The sequence below is a fragment of the Petaurus breviceps genome, unplaced genomic scaffold, assembly GCF_028583685.1.
Source record: "Petaurus breviceps papuanus isolate PSGF00001 unplaced genomic scaffold, PetGlider_PUasm1.0 90847, whole genome shotgun sequence".
Taxonomy (NCBI): Eukaryota; Metazoa; Chordata; class Mammalia; order Diprotodontia; family Petauridae; genus Petaurus; species Petaurus breviceps.
In genome coordinates, this window is record NW_027187360.1 from 24,091,283 (window position 1) to 24,114,382 (window position 23,100).

General features: G+C 45.3%; 1 protein-coding gene across 3 annotated transcripts in view; it reads right to left on the minus strand.

The window, feature by feature from the left end:
• Window positions 1–262: 262 nt before the first annotated feature.
• EEF1A2 (eukaryotic translation elongation factor 1 alpha 2) overlaps window positions 263–23,100 on the minus strand; it is a 30,650-nt gene continuing 7,812 nt past the window's right edge. For all 3 annotated transcript variants that reach the window (XM_069072600.1, XM_069072597.1, XM_069072599.1), the window contains exons 4-8: window positions 19,935–20,231; window positions 9,234–9,384; window positions 8,125–8,381; window positions 3,423–3,657; window positions 263–651 (exon numbers count right to left, since the gene is read on the minus strand). In XM_069072600.1, coding sequence (XP_068928701.1) covers window positions 524–651; window positions 3,423–3,657; window positions 8,125–8,381; window positions 9,234–9,384; window positions 19,935–20,231 — 1,068 coding nt within the window. In that variant the 3' untranslated portion in view covers window positions 263–523. The remainder of the gene's footprint in view (window positions 652–3,422; window positions 3,658–8,124; window positions 8,382–9,233; window positions 9,385–19,934; window positions 20,232–23,100) is intronic.

The following is a 23,100-nucleotide window of genomic DNA, read 5'->3' on the forward strand; positions in this document are numbered from 1 at the left end:
GGAAAGAAAAATCCCAAGACTTGGCTTCCAGCTACAGGCTGAATTGAAAAGAATTCAGAAGACAGTGTCATCCCCACCCCCTTCCCCAATGGCTAGACTCCAACACTGAACCAGTGAGTATATCTATATATCTATATCTACGTGCATGTGTGTTCCTGCCCTCACTCCCAGACCACCACAGACAAACATGCATGCCCACAGACACACATGCACACACATGCACAGACACACGCACGCATACACACACATACACAGTCATGCCTGCCATTTTTTGTATATGTCGGACCAGTTTATTGGTAAAATTAACATCAAGCTTCACGAACGCTGGGACAGTAAAGCTTCACGAACGCTGGGATGTGCTTTTCCTTTTAAAGAATTTCCACTGGACCTTGATAATGAGCATCCAGTCGTTGACATATAAACTCTTACAAGCGGATGTGCACACATGCGCCTCGGGGGGGAGAAGGTGGCAGCGCCTGGGAGCTGGGGAGGGCTTCTGCACCATGCACAGGGAGCCCACAATTCATTTCCCAGCTTTCTGGGCCTTCTGTGCAGACTTGGTCACCTTGCCTGCCCCTCCGCTCTTCTTCTCCACGTTCTTGATGACACCTACAGCCACAGTCTGCCTCATGTCCCGCACGGCAAAGCGACCTGTGGAGCAGGGGAGAGGAGGAGAGTGACAGAGAGTCCAGACCAGGCCCCATACACACCCAACCCACAGAAGAGCCAGCAGGCTTATCCCTAGGAAGCCAGTCCTCTGCTTTCCTCTCCTGCTTCTTGTTCAAACTGTTACATGAACTATTTTATAGATTGTAATAGCCTTCTGAAAGGCAGCAGAGAGATAGAGAACTGGCCTTGAAGGGAGGAGACCAACTCTTACCATATGCTGACTGTGTGACCCTGGGCAAGTCATCTAATTTCTCAGTACTTTAGGCAATTCTCCAAGAATAAGTTGCAAGATGTTAACCTGCATTGGTCAAGGTAGTTTCCTCACCTGGAAGTCTCCTATATCCAAAATCACAGGTCTGGTTCCTATCCCTTCCCCTAACACCTTCCCAAATGGTCTCCCTACTTCCAGTCTCTGCCCTCTCCAATCCACCCTCCATGTAGCTACTCAAAAAATCTTAAGACACAGGTCTGATTATGCCATTCCCTTGCTAAAAAGCCATCAGTGGCTCCCTATTTCCTATACATAGTCCTCAGATGGGCATTGAAGGTCCTTCACAATCCCTAACTTTCCTGACTGATCACAGGGTAGTATACGTTAAGCACTCAACATTCCAAACAGATCCACTAGCTGTTGCTCAAGCTTGACCTGCCATATCTTACCTCCATCAGTTTGCATGAGTCACCCCCTTGTCCCCTCACCTCCACCTCTCAGCATCTTTATCACATCATAGGAGCATAGATCTAGAGCTGATGGGAGTCTTAAAGCTTATCTAGATCATAGATTTAGAGCTGAGGTCATCTAATCCAACTCCTTCATTTTACAGGTGAAGAAACTGAGTCATAGGTAACAATTTAGAGCTAGGACTGGATGTTAACTCAGAGGTCATCTAGTCCAACCTGCTAACTTTACAGAAGAGGAAACCAAGGCCCAGGAAGGTGAAGGGAGTGCCTAGAGTCACCCATGTCATAAACATTGGAGGTAGAATGTGAACCCCAATCCTATGACTCCAGGGTCAGTGCCCTCTCCACTGAACCACACTGCCATCTCTTCCTGATCCCCTTTTTGTCAAGACACTCTCCCACATCATTTGCCATAGTGATTTGGCCAGTCTCTACCTAGCCCTATCACTCCCTCATTTTTACCCGTATACAGACTGGTTTTAACAGGTTGTTGTCCTTCCTTCTCGAAGAGGACCAAAATGACATCACTGTTGGAGTCAAGTACAATGTGTCTGATTATGACTGACCAGACCAATATGAGCTTGGAAAACTCTACCTCCCATGTTGCATTCCCCTGATAGAATGGAAGCTTCTTGCAGTAAAGGACTATTTTGTTTTTATCTTTTTATTTTGTTCGGGGAAAGAGGGTTGGTCTTTGAACACCCAGTACTGAACACGGTATCTTGTACATAGTCAATGCTTCATAAATATTTGTTTCCTCTCAAAAAAAGCTTGGGGGTTTTCCCCCTGGTATTTCAACAGTGTAGGGGACACCTCTTGTGGAAACTCACTAATACAGATTGGCAACTTTTAATCTCAGAGAGTTCCTGGAGCACTGAGAGGTTAAGTGATTAGCCCACGGCCACATAACCAGCATGTGACAAAAGGCAAAGCTTGACCCCAAGTTTTCCTACTAAGGGCGGCCCTCTGTCCACTGAGCCAAGCTGCCTCTCTGTTCAATGGTCAACTGGATACTCTAGGCATCTGGATAGAATCTCCTTTAGGTTCCATACCAGGTTTATTTCCCTAAAGAATATGCTTCATTGCCCTTTCAAGAAGTCCAAACCTTGAGTTGGACATGACTGCCCTTCAACCCTCAATCATCTATAGGTCTGCAGCAGGGATAGGACTGACCCTGGCGAATAGCTTTAAAATGGCAGGGGAGTTGGGGAACAGGGGTCTGAAGAAGCACAAACTGGGGTGTACAACTATCCTATCTGTGTGGAAACTAGCCTCATTCCTGCTCCCTTTGGTCACTGATCTTCTCCTTCCTTTCTTCCCAAAGTCTAGCCTTGAGTCTAGCCAAGAGATCTTGAATTCGGGGAGGGATGTGATTTTTAAGAGATTTTCATTCACCCCCAAGGGGAGGGATGTGATTTTTAAGAGATTTTCATTCACCCCCAAAGGGACAGGCCCTCCATTCTCATGCCTAAGGAGATTCTAAAATGCTATCAGCTGGTAGATTAGAGAACTCAGCCTGCACAATTCAGAGTACTGACCCCCAGCACACACAGACATTCTTCTTCCTATCATTTAAATGGTTTCAGTTGACTATGGGTAAAATAAGACTCTCACTAACTATAGCCATTTCTCAGTGTATGAATTGGGGGCTTTGAGGATTATTCACAGCAAATCTTTAATTTTTGGCCAATTTCCCTAACCACCTAGTATAACCCAGGTCCTATCAAGACCCTTACATTTCATCTGATGTGCCTAAGAGAAGACCAACTGATCCTAATAGCATCCTGGCCCAAGCTAGTTAGGAAACTAAATAAATAAATATATACACATATAATATATACATATCTATACCCACATATACACTACGAGAAAACCTTGCAGTGTGCTCCTCAACTATTATAATTGACTTTAGGATTATCTGCTCTTTGAAATTATCTGTTGTTTACAATTATCTAGAACACCGGTGTGGATAATGGATAGTTGGTTATAAATACAGTCTGTTTCTGTCACTCCTGATAAGATGTCCATACGACGCCTATTGAATGGAAGAGAGAAGCCAAGCAGTCTCTCACCGAGAGGAGGATACTGGGAGAAGCTCTCTACACACATGGGCTTCCCAGGGATCATTTCCACAATAGCAGCATCTCCAGATTTCAGGGATTTGGGATTATCCTCCAGCTTCTTGCCAGAGCGCCGATCAATCTTCTCTTTCAGCTCAGCAAACTTGCAGGCAATGTGGGCAGTGTGGCAGTCAATGACAGGCGAATAGCCAGCACTGATCTGCCCTGGGTGGTTCAGGATGATGACCTAAGGAACATAAGATAAGGCTGAGCTCAGGCTCTGACCAAATATCCCCCCAAGTCCTCCTCATAGGGTGCTTCTCTTCTTTCAACATGCACATCAAGCACCCCATCCTACAGGAAATGTTTCCTGCTCCCCCCTCAACTGCAAATGCTATTCTCTCCAAGGTACCTTGGATTTAACTGATTTGTATTTATTGTCTTTAAATTTATTCTGTATATACTTAAGCTCTTGTTGTCTCCTCCATTAGAATAATATTATATAGTGTTTTAAGGCTTGCAAAGTGTTCTACAAATATTATCTTATATGATCCTTACAATAACCCTGAGATATAGGTGCTATTAATTTTTTTTTAAGCAATCGGGGTTAAGTAACTTGCTCAAGGTTACACGGCCAGTTATTTCTGGGCATGGTGCTAAGTATCTGCGCCCGGATTTGATCCCCAGGTCATCCCGACACTGGAGCCGGTGCTCTTACTTGCTGAGCCACCTGGCTGCCCCTAAGCAATTGGGGTTAAGTAACTTGCTCAAGGTTACATGGCCAGGTGTTTCTGGGTGGGTGCTAAGTGTCAGAGCCCGGATTCGATCCCCAGGTCATCCTGACACTGGAGCCGGTGCTCTTACTTGCTGAGCCACCTGGCTGCCCCTAAGCAATTGGGGTTTTAAGTAACTTGCTCAAGGTTACATGGCCAGGTGTTTCTGGGTGGGTGCTAAGTGTCAGAGCCCGGATTCGATCCCCAGGTCATCCTGACACTGGAACCAGTGCTCTTACTTGCTGTGCTACCTGGCCGCCCCATATAGGTGCTATTATTATTCCCATTTTACAGATAGGGAAAGTGAAGCAGACAAGGGTAAATTGGTTTGCCCAGGGTCACAGAGCTAGTAAGTATCTGAAACTGGATTTGAAACTCAAGTCTTCTTGACTCCAGGTCCAGTACTCTATTGTGCCACTGAGCCGCCCCAGATGTGATGTGACATGTAGTAACGTGTCTCCTTTGATTAAAGCCTATTTCATTCTTAGTACTTGTATCCCCAGGGCCTAGCATGTAGTAGGTACTTAATAAATGCTTGCAGATTGACTGGTAAAATATAAGTGACATAGCACCACCATCAGAAAATCCCTGGTCTGAGGGGAAACATAGTCCAATGCTTAGGAAGCCATTAATCTGGTAAGGAGGACCTAGACCTGCCCTTTAAGGGTCTTGTGTATGCTAAGAAAAGTCCCAGACCCTTAGCACACTTCTCATTGCCTTCTAGAATAACTTGGCTGTATTCATCCCTAAAACAGCATACGTCTCCTGACAACATCACCACTTCTTGAACTGATCTCTACCCTGCTCCAACCTATAACTTCCTGTTAGGTTTGAGGAAGGAACCACACCTTCACTAGGTCTCACCCACAACAGGGGCTCCACCTCTGACAGAAACCAGGTGGCAGACTGCGGGTGTTTTTACCTCTCATTTTGTAAATCAACCATATCCAGTTCCCTCCCCAGACGCAGCTGTGGCTTAATGCTGACTCTCTCCATTGCCAGGACACATAAGGCCCCTACTAGTTTGAATGTTTGGAGAAAGAGGCCCTTACTAAGCAAGATGAAAGAGGAGAAGAGCAAGGGTCAAGGGCCTGAGTCCAGGGATGATGGGCCAAGCCACTCATCAATGATGAACCACAGGGATGGTCTACAGGAATTGAGAAGCCCTGCCTGTCTCCAAGTTAGACACAACGGAGTGGCACATTAAGTTATTATAATCACTCCAATTACTCTCAGGAAATTTAATGAGATAGTTTCTGGTTGTAGCCAAGTAATTCTGGCTGTGTCTGCTCCTGCAGAGGAAAATAAGCAGTCCTCAGCCCAGGGCCTTGGCACCACAATTATAGTCTTGGTATTGGTTATTTTGAAGGGAATATAGGGTGCTGGCAGAGAGCTCTCTTCTATGACTGCAAGATGTTCCTGAGGCCTTCTCTGGGGTCAGCACTAAAACCGTACCTAAAGAATCACCTTATTCAAAAACCTCTGTAGGCCAGCTTTGGCCTTACCTTGCTCAGTTTCAGGCCTCTGTCTCACTTCCAAGAAATCTCATCTTCTACCCATCTCTGTGACCCTGGGCAAGCCATAAAACCTGTTTGCCTCAATTTCCTCCACTGTAAAATGAGGGTAATAATAGCAACTACCTCATGGGGTTGCTGTAAGGATCGAATAAGAAAATTTTTGCAAAAAGTGCTTAGCAGAGTGCCTGACAGTAGGCATGCTTATTCCCTGCCCCTCTTCCCTTTCAGCCATTCTGTTCACATTCTGCTTGATCCATCATCCCCAATCCCTTCCCACCTGAGAATGGCACTCTGACCCTAGAGTGACCCTAGGATTTGATAGGCCTGTTTATATCTTCTCTTACTTAGTTACATGCCTCCACCACACTCCCTACCCCCTCCCCTTTCCAGTTCCTCAGCTCTTTATTATGTGTTAGCTCCCCCAATTAAAATGTAAGCTCCTTGAGGGTAAGAACTGTCTTGCTTCCTTATATTTGTATCCCTAGCATGTATCACAGTATCTGACACATAGTAAAGGTATAAATGCTCTATTATCTATCTACCCATCCATTTATGCAACCACCCAACTATCCATCTATCCACCTATCTATCTATCTATCAATCATCTGTCTTCGGTAGCTCCCTATTGGCTCTGCAATATAAATATAAATTCCTCAGTGTAGTATTTAATATTCTCCACAAACCGTCTCCAACGTACCTTTCCAGTCTTACTCACATTACACTCCTTTAAATACTCTGGGCTACAGTAAAGTTTGACTATTGGCCCTCTCTGACCTCCATATACCATCTCCTACAATGCATCTCCTGTGAGATGCCTGTGCCATCCCAAGTGCCCAAATGCACCCCCTCCCCATTTCTACCTGTCAGAATCCTTTGCTTCAGCCAAGGCTCAGCTCAAGCAGCACCTACTCTGTGAGGCCTTCCTTGCTCTCTCTTACTAAGTGTTCTCCTGCTTTTAATTTTAACAGGAGCACTGAGAATAGCTTCTTTCACCAGACACATCCTACCTTGCAATGTACTTATCTGGATATGTGCCACATACCGCTTAGAAGAATGTGAGCTCCCGGAGGGTAAGGACTGTGTTATTTTTTATCTTTGTATCCCTAGCACCCCAGGTATGGTGCCTTGCATAGAGTAGTTGTGTAATAAGTATTTGTTGAGTTAAATTGACTTAAGAATCATAGAATGTTAGAGCTGATAGAGACTTCAAAAATCATCTAATCCAACATCCACAGAAATGAAAAAACTGGGGCCCAGAAAGGATCCTTAGAGGTCATCTGATCCAACATCCTCATTTTATAGATATAGATGAAAAAACTGAGATTGAAAGAGATAGAAAAAGATGGATAAAGGGAAAGGAAGGGGAAAAAAGGGAGAGGAGAGAACGGAAGGAAGAGAGAAGGATTTGCCCATCACACAGGTAGTTTTGTGGTGAAGTTGGGACCAGGTCCACTGCCTTCAAGTCCATACCCTACCTCCAAGTGGACCATTAGGCTTTTGACCTAGCTCAAGAGGAGTATGATTCCCTTTTGAAACAATAAACTCTAAGGGAATCCTCTTTATGGAAGTAATGCCTCCAATGCCTAAACACCAGAAGGCCTTCTGGACAATAAACTCTGTGTGTCAAGAGATTACTGTCGCAGAGCAGCAGCAGTTTGATTACCATTCATATTCCCAGTCCTAGTGCTGGAGAATGGCCCATGGGTTCAACCGGAAGAGTTCTAATATCACCCATTACCTTGGGGTTGGAGAATACCCTTCTCCCAAAAACTCTATTGTAGGTTCACAGCTCTAACATTAATGAGCAAGAGCATTCCTGCCCCCAGCTCACTACCTAGGTGACCTTGAGCAAGTCCTTTGCCTTCCCTTGGTCTCAGTTTCATCATCTATAAAATGAAGAGATCTAAATGGCCTTTGGCATCCCCTTCTTTCTCTAGATCTAAAATCCTATGACTCTAAGAAGATGATGCAGTAAAACTGGGGCATTGGTCATAAAGGTGAAAGGGTTCCAGGTCTCCAGCTTCCTGGACCATAGTTCTACTCAAAGATTAGTTTACCTCTTCTTGTTGAGCCCCCAGTATACACCCTACTCTCCAGTATCCCACACTTCCTCCCAAGCTGGGTCATTTAATTAATGAGACATCAGCCAACCTGTAAGTTAAGACTTCTGGGAAGTCACTAGGGTTAAAGTATTTCACAAATTCTATCAGTGAGCAAAAGGAAACCAGAAATCAACTTGTAAATGGTGAGAGGCTATCCTCCAGCATCTCCAGAGGCCTTTAGCCCAGTCCTCTACATTTCATTCCTCCCACCAATTGCCCTCTTCCTGTCTCCTCACCCTCATTTTCCACCACCCTTCCTTCCTCCCCACCTAACCCATACTCTCCTACCTACCATAAGGCAGAGCAAAGAAGCTGTACTTACCTGGGAGGTGAACTGAGCAGCCTCCTGGGGAGGGTCTGACTTGCTGTCACCACAGACATTGCCACGGCGGATGTCCTTGACAGACACATTCTTCACATTGAATCCTACATTGTCTCCAGGAAGGGCCTCACTTAGGGCCTCATGGTGCATCTCCACAGACTTCACCTCAGTAGTGATGTTTACAGGAGCAAAGGTCACCACCATTCCTGGCCGTAGGATCCCTGTCTCCACTCGGCCCACAGGCACTGTTCCAATCCCTGAGGTGAGACAGCAAGAGGTGAAAGAGGGGGAAACCAAGGAGATACAAATAAAAGAGAAGCTCCTGAAAATCCTGGTGACTATGAAGGGAAATCCCAGGGTCAAAGACAAGAGTAAGGGCATGGGTAATTGAAATTCACCAATGATCCAAAGATTTCATTTCAGCCAAAAGCTGCCACCTCCTCTCCCAAATATTTTATCATATTTGCCAAATGAATTAATATAAGTTTCATTTTTTGCTCCTGTCCCCACAGGGCTTCTGCATCATAGGATTTAGAGTATTAAGAGACCGTAAAGGTCAAGTCTAAGCCTCTCATTTTTCAATTGAGGAAAATGAAATACAAAAAGGTTAAGTGACTTGCCCAGGATCATACATCTAGGAAGAGTCTGAAGCAATATTTAAACTCAGTTCTTCCTAACTCCAAGTCCAATGCCCTATACATTCTACAATGCTGGAAGCGGTGTTAATGAACTAAAATGGCTACAATATAAAAAGAAGTAGCAGGAGAAACCAGAAACTGAGCAAGAAAGGGAAAAATAATTAGCCAGGCAGATGGAAACAGACAGACAGACTGAGATTCACATATTCATCATGCCCAAGACAAGACCAGAACTCCAAGTCCAGAGCTCTTTCATCTCTACATATCTAGCCATCTAGGCTTTCCTTAGGTCTACATCATTCATTCATTAGTCAATAACTTTAATGAGTGTCTATTGTGTATAAGACCCCTATTGGTATTGGGGGGGGACAGTCCAAACAAACCCATTCCCTGTCTCATGGAGTTTAACAGTATATTCTATGAGGTTTAAGCAGAGACAGGGAACAGCGAAGAGGAGACTGGAATTCTCACCTCCAATCTTGTAGACATCCTGAAGTGGGAGGCGCAAGGGTTTGTCTGTTGGGCGGGTGGGGGGCAGGATGGTATCCAAGGCTTCCAGCAGGGATACACCACTGGCATTTCCTTCCTTCCGCTCCACCTTCCAACCCTTAAACCAAGGCATCTGGAGAACAGAAAAGACAGCAATGGGAGCCAGGGCAATAACCCAACAGAGCTAAATCAAGAAAAAAAAAATGAGTTAGTCATTGCTAAGTACACAGTGGGCCAATCAGCTTGAATCTGTTTGCTATGGATCCCTAGGAAAGTCTACTCTTGAATCAAGGATGTCTGACAGCTCCTAATTGTTCCTTCACCAACCAGCTCTTCTTACTCCGCAAAAGCATAGAGAGTTTTCTAATCTCAAAAGACATTCTAACTCTGGTCTCCTGCTAAAGCAAGGAGACATATAGATAGATTTTATAAGTTTTAGAGCTTGAAGGAGCTTTATAGACCAGCTAGTCAAATCTCTTCCTTTTATAGACCAGGAAACTAAAAGAAAAGTCAGAATTCAAATACAATTGAGAAAGAATAATAGGGGAGGCTAGGTGGCCCAGTGCTCCTAGAGCACTGGCCCTGGAGTCAGGAGGATCTGAGTTCAAATCTAGACTCAGACACTTAACACTTACTATCTGTATAACCTTGGGCAAGTCACTTAACCCCAATTGCACTGCCTTCCCCCCTCAAAAAACACCAAAAAAAGAGAGAAAGAGGGAAAGAATAATAGGCTCATAGCTTAGAGTTGAAAGGGACCTTAAAAGTGACTGAATCCGTATCACCATATTTTTCAGATGAGGAAAATGAGTTCCCAGAGATGTAAAGCAACTTCCCCAAGGTCACCTATTCATTCATTCATTCGTTTATCGTGACATGGTTGGTATTTGAACCCTGAACATCTGGCTCCACATCCAGCACTCTTTCTATATGCATAATGTGGTAACAGAGAGAAGAGTACAGGAGACAGAAGAAATAAGAGAAGTACAGAACAAGGCTAGGTGGTAAAAAAAGAATAAGGTGAGTTGGGAATGAGAAACTCAACCTGAACATCCTAGCCCCTCTGAGCTCAGAAGCCAGCAAAATGCCAGGGATCATTGGACCCTCTACTTTCTGCTTTTCCATCTTTTTCTCCTCCATCTTTTCTCTCCTCTTAGGCTGGGCCCAATGGCAGATGGCTAATTGCTGAAATATTTGTTTTAATTTGCTTCATTTCCATTTCTCAAAGACACTGAATGCACAAAAATTTTCCATCATTTCCATCTGCATTTCCTGTGGCAGCTTTAACCACCCTATCCCCTTCTCCTTTCCCTCTTCCTGTCTAATCTCCCTCTCTTCTCTCTCATCCTTCCTTCCTTCCCCTCTCCTTTCTCTACTTTTCCTCCTCTCTTCCCTCTTCCCCATCCCTCTAATCCTGTTATCTCCCCATCCTTCTCTCTTTCCTCCTTATCTCTCTCTCATACCTTCCCCATTCCTCTCTCTCCCTTCTTTCACTTCACCTCCTTCTTTCCCCTTCTCTCCTAATTTCTAACATGTTGATCTCAGGTCCTAGACTGAGCTTTGCCACATGGCAACCCGCAGGTCCAGCACCATTCCAAGAAACTTCACAACACAAACTGAGAGCCAGGTACAGAGTCATCCATGCCACACTGAGCCCTGAACCCCACCCCCTTGGCCCAAGTTCCTACTAGGCCCAGCCACCACATATAAGCCCTCTAAACTATGGCCAGGAAAGAAAGGACAAGTCATCACCTCAGAAGCAGATCTGAGAGCAGCCTGAGTCTCAATGTGTCCTCTCTCTCCTGTGCTGTCCTTTGTCCTCCCCTTCCTTAACTGTCCCTCCTCCTCCCTACCTTCTCAGTGAATAACTATGAAGGAAACCTTTGCTTTCAATTTTTTCAATGCCTTTGCAGTACCCTGAAGGCCTAGTTTGGAGGAATAGAAAAATAGAGGCAGCAAAGAGAAGCCATGACCCTTTCCCTTCTTTATACTCAGCTGATTACAGGCACCCAGATAGTTGGGAAGGGATGTGCAGACACACCTTGAGGAAAGCATTCCACTGGTCCAGGGTATTATATACCTGGCCTGTTCCCTGGAGTGCTGATGAGAAGATATAAAACCCAAAGACCACAAGAAGGCTCACTTATTAGTCAGTCTCCAACACTTACTTCCCCTCATATTCCCTCCACCCCCCCCCAAGGGATTTACTCAAGTGAGGAAGAACACAGATGAGAAAATCCTTTGATAGAAGGCACCATGGATAGAGTGCTAGGCCTAGAGTCAGGAAGACCTGAGTTCAAATCTAGTTTCATGCACTAACTGTGTGACTTTGGGCAACTCACTTAACTTCTGTTTGCTTCAGTCTCCTTACATGTAAAATAGCGATAATAGTACCTGGCAGAGTAGTTGTGGGGACCAAATGAAATATTTGTAAAGCCTTTAGCACTGTGCAAGGCATATAGTAGGTTCTTTATAAATGCCAGATATTAATAATTTTATTATTACATTATATACTTAATATAGTATATTATTATATTAATGACATGTTACTATGTTATGTTAATATTATTGGTATTATTATAATATTCCCATTCTCTCAAAATTTCTCTAAAACAAAAATCCATTTGGCACAGGACTCTGCACAAGAAAAGGAAAATAAACATCACCTTCAAGTCCCACCAGGGCTAATCCCAGTATCTTACCTTGGGGATCACATCACAGTTTAGAAATGGATGAAAAAGAGTAACCAGACAGAAAAAAATAGAGAGAGAGAAAGAAAGAAAAAGAGAGAAGGAGGAAGGGAGGGAAGGAGAAAATGAAGGAGAGACAAAGGGAAGGAAAAAGAGGGAGTAAGGAAAAAAGGGGAGGAGAGGGACAAAACAAAGAAAGCAAGGGTAAGAGGGAGAGAAAGGGGAGGGAAAGAGAGAGGGAGACAAGGAGAGGAAGAAAGAGGAAAAGGGAGAGAGAGACAAAAAGAGAGAAGGTGGAGGGACAGGAGGAGGAGGGAAAGAAGAAGAAAGGGAGAAGGAGAGGGAAGAAGGGAAGGAGAGGGAGGGAGAAAGGAAGAAAGGACAGGAAGTGGAGGGAAAGAGGGGGAGAGAGGGAGGAAGAGAGAGGGATGGAAAGAAAATGAGAGGCAGGGAGGCAAAACAGGAGTAGAAGGAGGAAGAAGGAAGAGAAGGATTAGAAAGGAGAGGAGGAAGAAGGGGAGGAGGGGGAAGGGGAAGAGGGGGAAGAGGAGCAGGAGGAGGACAGGGAAGGGGAGGAGGGGGAGGAGGAGGAGGAATATATATGTTATATATACATGTATGTGTATATAAAATAATTTGCTGGGTAACATTGACAAGTTATTTCTCTGGGCTTTTTGTTTCTTCCACAAATTGAGGAGGTTGGACCATATGATCTCTAAGGTCTGTCTCTTCTGTCTCTAACATTCTTTAATTCTAGTTATCATTCATCCATCCTTTCAACCTTGGCCCCAAGATATACTATCTAAATGTCTCTGAAAACCTTGAAGACGTGATGCTCTGATTGAAAAGGCAAGATATGACCCAAAAGCACCCCTGCAGGTACATGTTTGTCCCTGTGATCTTGGGAGCAAGTCCTCTTCCTCCCCTACTTTCACCCTACCCCCCCCGCTCCCACCCCCACATATGATATATACATGCATACGCATACATATACATGTATGTACATACATACATGTGTGCGCATATACACACACATGCATACACCACAGTGTTGTCCCTGTCTTTCCTGACGGGTCCAGCAGTTTCCAGGGCCCTGGGCAACAGATGTACTCAAGAGCTCTTCACACTCCCTTCACACGCCCTTCTCCCTGCAGTAAGCTGGATTTCTGCCAGGTTCTGCTCCTCCCACCCCCAAGCTATGGCTCAGATGTCTCCTCCTCTGTTCTAGTGTTCTTTGAGCTGCCCAGGCACTCCCGGGATCTTAGCCAGGGATGAGCTGGAGTAGATCCCTGAGATGCCCTTCACCTTGCCTGACCTATGGCTTCCCTCCCCTCCTGAGGACAGATGGCTCACTTGGGCAGGAGGGCAGAGCAGGGATGGAGAGGCTGCCTGGCTCACCAAGAGTAGGAAAAGAAAGCTCTCTGTAACTGCCAAGAACACTGGGATATTTCTCATCTGGTGGGGAGAAGGGAGGTCAGAAATAAAGGGGCTATGAAGATGCAGACGAGGTGCCTCTCTGTGCTCCCGGGATGCAGACTGTCTTGAATTCCAGGTTCATTTGCTTTACCTTCCCATCAGAACAGTGTTAAAGAGTGGAATTGCAACACAGATGAGGGAGGGTGGAGACTTGGATGAGGAAAATGTTCCCAAAATGCCTCCAACGTCACTTCTTCCCAAGATAAACCAAACTGCACTATGAAGGAGGTGTCCTCTTTCTCTCCCTCAGGATGACTCAGAGTCACATCTCCCTTCCTTCAACAGCTAATCATAGGCACTTGGAGCAGGAAGGGCCCCCACCAAGATGATTCCCTTCCCTTGGGTGCAGGGAAGGCCAGTAGTCAGAGTTGGGAGTCCATCCTTCCATTGCCTGGGGGAGTCACAGTTCAGAACCCTCTGATTCTGGGACCCCTGTGAGCAGAGCACTGACAGACTGGTACAGGGGAAGGAGGGGATGTGGCCCTGGCTGTTGGGGAGCCCCTTATCTGTACACACACAGGATGAGGATTTAGGGACACATACACAGCAGCACACAAGCAAGCATAACCTAATCCACAAGGATCCCTGGTTTCACAGTAGGGACCAGTTCCAACAAAGCAAGCTAAAATTATTTTCTGTAAAGTGAGATCCACAGCCTCCATTATGAAATCATAAGTATATTCTCCAAGAGGGGAAAGAAAATTCCCCAAAACCTAAATAGAAAACCTTTGATGAGGAAGAGCTTCTCCTATTCTTTGCTGACAGCCTGTGTGCTGCACTGAGGCTCTAAGTGGGATGTTAACGATTCCAGAAAAAGACCTCCCAGCACCATGGGTGTATAGATTTTCTATGGAGACATTATGGAAGGACAGAGACAAGAATCACACAAGAGAGAAGGTAAGAATGGGGTAGAGCCTGCACAATTCCCTAAGATCACAGAAGAGACATGAAAAGATACCACTCTCTCTTCTTGGCAGAAGTAGGGAACTACAGGTGTGGGACCCTACACTGAATGTCCCATTTTTTCAATGTCTTGCTTAGTTTTGCTGATTTTTCCCATCTTTTTAATTCTTTGATATAAGGAATGGCTCTCTGGGAGACAAAGGGAAGACAGATACATTGGGATGGAGTAAAAACAAAAAAAAATCAATAAAAATGAAGGAGGAGGAGGAGAGAACCAAAAGGAGGAGAGAAGAAGAACAATAAGAAGTAGGAGAAGAAAGAGAAGGGGAAGAAGGAGGAGGAGGAGGAGAGAAGAAGAAAAAGAACAAGGAGGAAAAGAAGAAGAAGAAGCATCTTAAATTCACTATTAGGTCCACAGAATCCTGAGGAATATTGTATGAAGCACAAGGAAATTTCAAAGCTGTTCCAGATCTTTCTGATTCCAGCTCTACCTCTCCCGCCCCCATTTGGGTGATGATCTTCTAGCAAACCTAAATAGACATGATTGCTTTCTGCAAATAGTTGAAAGGCTGTCACGTGAAAGTGGAATTAGACTTGTCTGTTCAGCCAGAAAAGGAGAACCAGAAGCAATTATTGGCGATTGAATGGAAGCAAATTTGGGTTTAGGGCAAAGGGAAAACTTCTTATATATCAGAACTGTCCAAAAGTAGAGCAGACTCTTGCAGGAATAGATTTTGCCTTTCAGGAGGTCTTCAATCCATGGCTGGATGGTTGTCAAGTACATATTTCTTGTATGTACCTTTTATGACATTAAAAGGAATTCTTTAGACTAGATGGCCTCAGTGGTCTGTGCTTCTGGAATTCTTATTAATTGGAATTCTTAATTAATCATTGCTAATTAAGTAATATTATTCTGGAGTTCTTATTCATTCTAATTAATAGTCACTGAGCCAATTTTGCTTGCAGGCTATGATCAAGATTTGGCCCTTCAGCTCCCTCCAGCTATCTCTTCAGAAGCACCACCCCCAACCCCAAGATTCACTGCAGTAAGAAGCCAGAGAGATGGCTCAGGATGGCTGAAATGGAAGGTCCCCACTAGACTTCTCTGAGAATAAAAGGGCAGGCCTCCTCCACGTGAGAAGAGGCCATTGGTGAAGGCCAGCTTGGAGGAGGGAGAATGAAAAATTAAGTTTCCCTAAGTGACCGGACAGTGGCAACACCTCCTACCCACTGACCCCATCTACCCATCTACAAGGTGGTAAACTGAAAGGGAGGCCTCCCTTCAAAGGCATCAGGACTGGCACTGAAGGAGCAGAAGAGACAAATAGGCATTTCTATTGAATTGGAGTTTCAGAAACCCAGTACTCACCAATGAAAGAGGCTGAAGGAGACCCTAAAGAGAATGAGAAGCGGTTGGAGGAGAGGAGGAAGAGAAAAAAACAGGGACGGACAGAATGACTTGTTTTGACACTTGGGCTGCTGAGCCTGGATCTATCTACCCAGGCAGAAGGAAGACAATAGCAGAGAGGACAAGCAGGAGAGCTTAGAAAGGAACTAGTATGTGTAGCAATGTAACTTGCTTGGGTCAAATGGATGAATTAATGAAAGAACTGTCCCTATGGATTGCCCAGCTGGAGGCTTACTGTGTGATGTGATTTGGGGAACAAGTAAAAGGCCCTAAACTACCCCGAATATTTCCCCCATTGACCTGACATAATAGCATCAATCCTCCCTTCATTTCTCACCTGAAATCCTTAGCAGCTAGACAAGTCAGGTGCATCGTCTCCCCAAGGCCCCCGCTAAACAAAATGTTCACATCATGGGATCATAAATTTGGAGCTAGAAGATACTTTAGGGGCCATCTACTCCAACCCCCTCATTTTACAGATGAGGAAACTGACACATGGGGAATCTGTGATTTACCCAAGATCATGCAGAGAGTGAATGATAAAGACATGGTTTAGACCCAGGTTATCTGACTCTAAAGTCAGTTCTCTTTCCATTGTTGCACACTCCATGTTGCCTGGGAACCTTTCCCATTAGTACACTCTTGGGAGAAGACAGAGGACAAAACATCTTCAGTGTGGGGTAGCATGGAAAAATAAACTGGGTATCAGGCAGGAGTGGGCACAGGAGGCTGACCAACAAACATTATTTTGTCTCCAGGAAGCCCTTTACGTGAAAACTGTTCTGGAACCTCTTGACCCAAATTAGGCATCAGGGACTCAGGCAATATATCTAAATCAAAGACATCTAACTCTATCCTATAAGGCAGGTTTGGCCAAAGGACTAGGCCTCATTACCATTCCCACCATCTAGTCCACACTGTGCTTTCATGGGCCTCCACTACCTGTGTGAGCTCCTCGTGCATTCAGAAATGGAGTTACAGTCCTTCACATACAATCCTTTCCTTGTCCTAGATCCCCACGGCTTAAAGAGCCTTCCCTGCTTTCCTAAAAACTGCCATTCACATTTCCTCTCTCATTGGCTGACCAAAAGACAATGAAGGCTGGGCTTCCCCACTCCTAGACACCAAAAAGTGACAGATTCCAAAGCTGCCATTAATTGTAAAACGCTTGGCGTGGTGATCACCAAGAGCCATAGCTACTCCAATAAAGCAGGCTCCCTGTGCTGGATTATGCTTAGAGTTATTGACCTTTCCTTGATACTGAAAGCAGATGAGTGGAGCAGCACCACCAGACTGAGCCCCAGTCCCCCAGCGGAGTCTCCCTACCTGGCTCCCAGCACAGGGAAGAGAGGAGCAAGGCTCAGTATCCACATTATCCAAAGAGCCTCGTCTTAGGGAGACAGGCCAGAAGGAAGAGAGGGCTAGTAATTACCTGAATTCAGGCTCCAACAAAGACAGAGGAGAAAGAGGACAGGGAGGGATCCTGCCCTATTGAGATTAGGGGCATGTGTATGTACAAATGCACACCTATGTACATATGCATGTGTATATATGTATATGTTAAATATACATATGCATTATACGTAATAGGGCTCGTGAGACAGTGTGATATAGTGGGTAGACAGCCTCAAATCCAGGAAGACCTGGTTTGTAGCAGATCTCACTCTGCTACACGTTGGTTGTGTGATCCTAGACAAGTCACTTATTTTGCAGGCAGTGTTCTGTAGACAAAATGCCAACCAAGTTAGCAGATAGAATTTCCTCAGTCTATAATTCCCTGTATTAATGAAATCACAGGTCCACTTGCTTTCCCCAGATTTTGTTGTTCAGTTGTTTCAGTTGTGGCCAACTCTTTGTGACCCCTTTGGGGGTTTTCTTGGCAAAGATACTGGACTGGTTTGCCATTTCCTTCTCCAGCTCATTTTACAAATGAGGAAACTGAGGTAAACAGGGTTAAGTGAGTTGCCCAGGGTTACACAGCTAGTAAGTGTCTGAAGCTGGATTTGAACTCAGAAAAATGAATCTTCCTGACTTCAGGTCCAGCACTTGATCCACTGCACCACCTAGTTTCCCTAGACACCCACAATAAGAGAATACAACCTCCCATCCCTAATTGATAATCTTATTATCTTTAGTGCCCATTCCAGTAGAGGAGTAATGAACTTGCTTTAAAGAAACTTCCTCCTACCTGCCAGTGGGTCTAGAGTCAGGGTTCCTGGTGTCAGATCTTGGCTCTGCCACTTACTGCTTTTATGACTTTGAGCATGTCACCTAAACCCCTCTTGGCCTCAATTTCTTCACCTGTAAAATTATAGGTTTGGACGAGATGTCCTTTGCATCCCTACATCTATGATCCTATAAATTGGAAAGGAAAATGGAAGAAAAGTCGCAGACCCCTGGCTAGGAACTTCCTGGAGAACAAAATTCAAATCAGTCCCCAATCTCAGGTATCATTTCCACCCAGGAGCTATTCTCGGAAGGAATGTTCAGGATCATCTTCCAGGCCAGCAACTAGAGACCTTTGGCAGGCCACCTTCCTGGAGCAAAGCAGAGGGAGGAGCTCCTGCTGCCTCTTGCTCAGGATGTGGGACATGTGTCCTGGGAGGGATCCTGCCCTGCTGTCCTTTTCCTGGGGAAGAAGGAGCATAGAGGCATAGAACATTAGCAAGAGAAGCAACTTTACCAATTATCTAGTCCAACCTCCTAGAAGAAACTGAACAACAGAGCTTTGAGTCCCTGGATACCAAACCCAAAAGCATGAGCTTCTCTGGGGACATACTCACATCCTGATGTGATATAAAAGGCAAAAAAGAGAATAGACAAAGACCAGTCAGTGGCAGAGGAAAAGGACTAAGCAACCTGTATCATAACAACCCAGACGCAGTCAACCAGAGGGCAAGGGAAGCATAAGATGAAAAAGTGGTCCAAGTGGTCCAAGGCAGTGGGGTACAACAGACAGAGCACTGGATTAACAGGCAGGAAGTGGAGGGCCTGAGTCCTAACCCAGAGCTGCTCTGTCTAGCCTTAGCTTATTTAACTTGCCCCAGTTTCTTCATCTATAAAATCTACTTCCTCACAGGGCTGCTTTGAAGATTAAATAAAGAACAGATATAAAAATGCTTTGAAAAATGTCTAACACCGCAGAAATATAAGGTATGGTTCTCCTTTTCACAGCTGATGGGGTGGGGAAGGGGAAGGTGAGGTAACCTTGGTTTCTCAAAGGCTTTGTCGATGGAAGCCAAGGGAAGCAGAATGGCACAGTGAAGAGATCATTGGAGCCAGAGAGCCTCAATTCAAATAAAATTCCACCTCTGATGCTTAGTACCTGTGTGCCCTAGTGCAAGCTACCTAGCTTCTCTGAGCCTCAGTCTCCACATCTGTAAAACAAAGGAGCTGGATCAGTTGGTATCTAAGCTCCCTCCCAGCTCTAGAAGATCCTCAGTTAACAAGCTCTAGTGGGTTCTGTCTAGCTGAAAAAGCTTCAAGCACAATACCAGTGATAAACTATGTGTCTGAGGGCCAGTCTAGCTAAGCTCAGAAAGACTCATACACTTCAAAGTAGGCCAGCACCTGATGAATATTTTTTGGCTGCAGAAAGTCATGAAAAGTCCACCTGTGAATGGCATGGAGGATTCACATTCTGAGTCAATGAAAGGAGCACCCATAAACAATGAAATTATGGAAATCACACAGCCCACTTTTGGGTGTCTATCCATGGCTCCCTCAGGCTATCTGGCCAGTAGACAGAGGGACTTGGCCCCAGGCTCACATGGCCCCTGACTTACTCCCCTCTCTCTGCCCTTTATAGATGCTGTGTGTCACTAAGCTTCATGGATAGAACAAAATGCTTGAGGATCTCTGGTCCATATCATGACCAGTCCCCTCTAGACCATGTGCCTCCCAAACAGACTGGTTTCTCATCTGCCTGTCTCTGAACCAAGGCTTCTCTGGCTGAGTTTCACATACTCTGAATCAGGCTCATGGTGGAGAGAGCAGATCAAGCCCTGGGTAGGGACAGCTCTGTCTGCTCTGAAATCAGCATGCTCCTTCCCTGCTGTGGGTGTCAAAACTGCTCCAGCTTCAGGTCACACCTTTCCTTCCCACACAAGCTTCAGAAGCCTGACTATCCAAGTCTAGAAAAGCCCCCTTGGCCCTCCCTAAAGAAGAGGGCAAACCAGCTAGGGGCTTCCTGGGGAAGCCACTTACATTTGGGGATGGTTCCAACATGTTGTCACCGTGCCAGCCTGAGATGGGCACAAAGGGGACCGTGGCAGGGTTGTAGCCGATCTTCTTGATGTAGGCGCTGACCTCCTTGACGATTTCATCGTAGCGCTTTTCACTGTAGGGGGGCTCTGTGGAGTCCATCTTATTGATCCCCACGATAAGCTGTTTTACACCCAAGGTGTAAGCCAGCAAGGCATGCTCCCGGGTCTGCCCATTTTTGGAGATGCCAGCCTCAAACTCTCCCACGCCAGCAGCCACAATCAGCACCGCACAATCAGCCTAGCAGAGAGAGGCAAGGAGAAAAAGGAAGGAAGAAAAAAGTATTTATTAAGCTCCTACTATGTGCCGTGCACCTTACAAATATTTTTTCATTTGATCTTCACATCAGCCCTGGGAGGGTAGTTATTATCATCACATCCATTTTACAATTGAAGAAACTAAAGGTAAGCACCTTGCCCAAGGGTATACAGATAATAAGTATCTGAAGCTGAATTTGAACTCAGGTCTTTTCTGACTCCAGACCCAGGGCTCTATCCATTGTACCACTTAACCACCAGTAGAAGGTAGAGATAAGTTGATTCAATCTCACTTTCATTCATAGCATCATAGATCTAGAGCTGAAAAAAACCTCAGAGGCCATCTTATCCAACACTCTATTTGACAAATAAGGAAACTGAGGCACAGAGAAATGGTAAAGTAGATAAAGCACTGGATTTGGTGTCTGAAAGATTGACTGAGTTCAATACTCACTGTGTTTCCCTGGCCAAATCACTTAACCCCTGTCTGCCTCAGTTTCCTCACCTATAAATTGAGGATAATAATAACACCTACCTCCCACGATAGCTGTGAAGATCAAATGAGATAACATATGAAAATACTCTGTAAACCTCAAAACACTATAAAAATGCTAGCTCTTATTATATGACTTGCCTAGGGTCAGAGATTGGATTTCAACTCGGATCTTCTCTGGAAATAGTGCCATTTCCATTACACCTAAATTGTCCTCTACCTTCCTACCCTACCCTCCAAAGCATCCCATATTTTTCCCTTGTCTATAGATCAAGGATGCCCAAGGATACTTATTTTCCATATCCCCTATTCAGAAAAAAAGAAAGCTAATTTACTCCGTCCTCCTGGTGACTGAGACCAGAACTGATAGTCAGGTCACTACAGGAAAGGTTTAAGGTCACTGTCTTACCAATGCCAAACTAGCACCCTTCCTACCACATCTGCTCCCACTTTTGCATGGGCAAGTCAGATGATCAGCTAGAGACTACATCAAGCTTTTTACTACTGCTGGAAACAAGGTGGAGAGTTGAATAGGGATGGGTTTGTAGACTTTAGCCTTGGAGCCAGGAGAGGATCATGGGAAGGAAGTGGCAAGGAGTCTGAGTGAGCTCCATCTAGATGCCCATGGGCAGCAGAGTTAGAGCCATCCTCATAAAACACTGACAAGTGGGCATAACCTTCCAGACAGACTCCTTCTGCCATGTGCTGCTCACTGAAGGGGCCATCACTGGGCCACGCACTCACTAAACTTCCCTAATCCTCTAGTGCCCATTTCCAAAAACCCCTCACTGGAAAACAGGAGAGGCAGCAAACAATTTTTCTCCAGTTAGTCTCAGGGGCCTCTTTCCCTGAGGGCAATTAAACACCTGCTCTACCACTGTTTCCAAACAACATGAGCCATCAGCACTTTCCCTGAGCAGATGACTTCTCAACAGTGGCTCTAAATTGAGTCACAGTAGTGGATGTGTGATGAGGTGCCCATGGGCCTCTATCATTGGCCACGTTGTAATTCAACACCGGGTAGGTGTCCCTAGGGTCTAACCAAAGCTCCAATGCTCATCGATGATCCGTGCAAAAGGGAACTGGCCAGACAGAGTTGGGGAACTGTCCTCAGGTCCCAGAAAAATACTGTTTGCTCAGCTAAGATCCACATTCAAAGCCTGACATGGTCCTTCAGGTTATCTCTTTTCCCATTTCCACTTCTATGCTTTCTCCTGAGCAGAAAGCTCCCCTCCTTTCAAATAGTTCCTGAATTCTCACACCCTCCAAAAACCTTTCACAAATCATCAGAAGACACAGCTCTCCTTAGATCCTCCTCATCTAGACAAAGAAGTCCCACGGTTAGTCCCCTAGTTCACACTCCCAAATGCCCTGACCTTAGGTCCCAACATGATGAATTTATTAGCATCTGTCTGGGTTTGGGAAGCAGGGTAGTATAATGCAGTGAGGTAATGAAGAACCATGCCCTAGTCTTAGCCTATCCACTAATTAGTTTTGTTGACTGAATTGAGCTATTCCTCAGAATGGGCGCAAGGGTCAAAGAATCATCAATGTAGACCTGGAAGCAGCCCTCTCGTCCACTCACCTCCCTTATATGAGGAAACAGAGGCTTAGCCAAGGTCTGTTGTTGTTCACTCATGTCCAACTCTTTATGACCTCATTTGAGGTTTTCTTGGCAAAGATATTGGAGTATACCTTCTCCATCTCATTTTATAGATGAGGAAACTCAGGCAAACAAGGTTAAGTGACTTGCCCAGGGTCACACAGTTAAAAAGTGTCTGAAGCCAGAGTTTAACTCAGGTCTTCCTGATTCCAGGCCCAGTGCCACAAAAGCAGTAAGTGGCCAAGCAAGGATTCAAACCCAGGTCCTTTGATTCCAAGTCCAGCATCCTCAACATGGCACAATGCTGACCCTGTGGATCTCAGTTTCCTCACCTGTTAAATGGAGCTGATAATCATTACCCCATCTCTCTCACCAAGGGAGATAATGCATGTGAAGGAATCATCATCAGTGTTTTAATCCTTCTGTTTGTGTGTCCATGTTAACTTGTCTTTGATTATAAACTTCTGGATGGATCCTATGGAGTTCTCTTAATTTGCTCCCTACCAGCACTATGTTTTCCTTTAAAAGATGGTGGTGGTAGTGGTGGTGGTGATGGTGGTGGGGGTGGTGGTGGTGGTGGTGGTCGTGGTGGTGATGGTAGTGATGGGGGTGATGGTAGTGGTGATGATGGGGGTTATGGGGTGGTGGTGGTGGTGGTGGTGGTTGTGGTGGCGGTGCTGGTGGTAATAGTGGTGATGGTGGTGGTGATGGTGGGGTTGTGGTGGTGATGGTGATGATGGTGGGGGTGATGGGAGT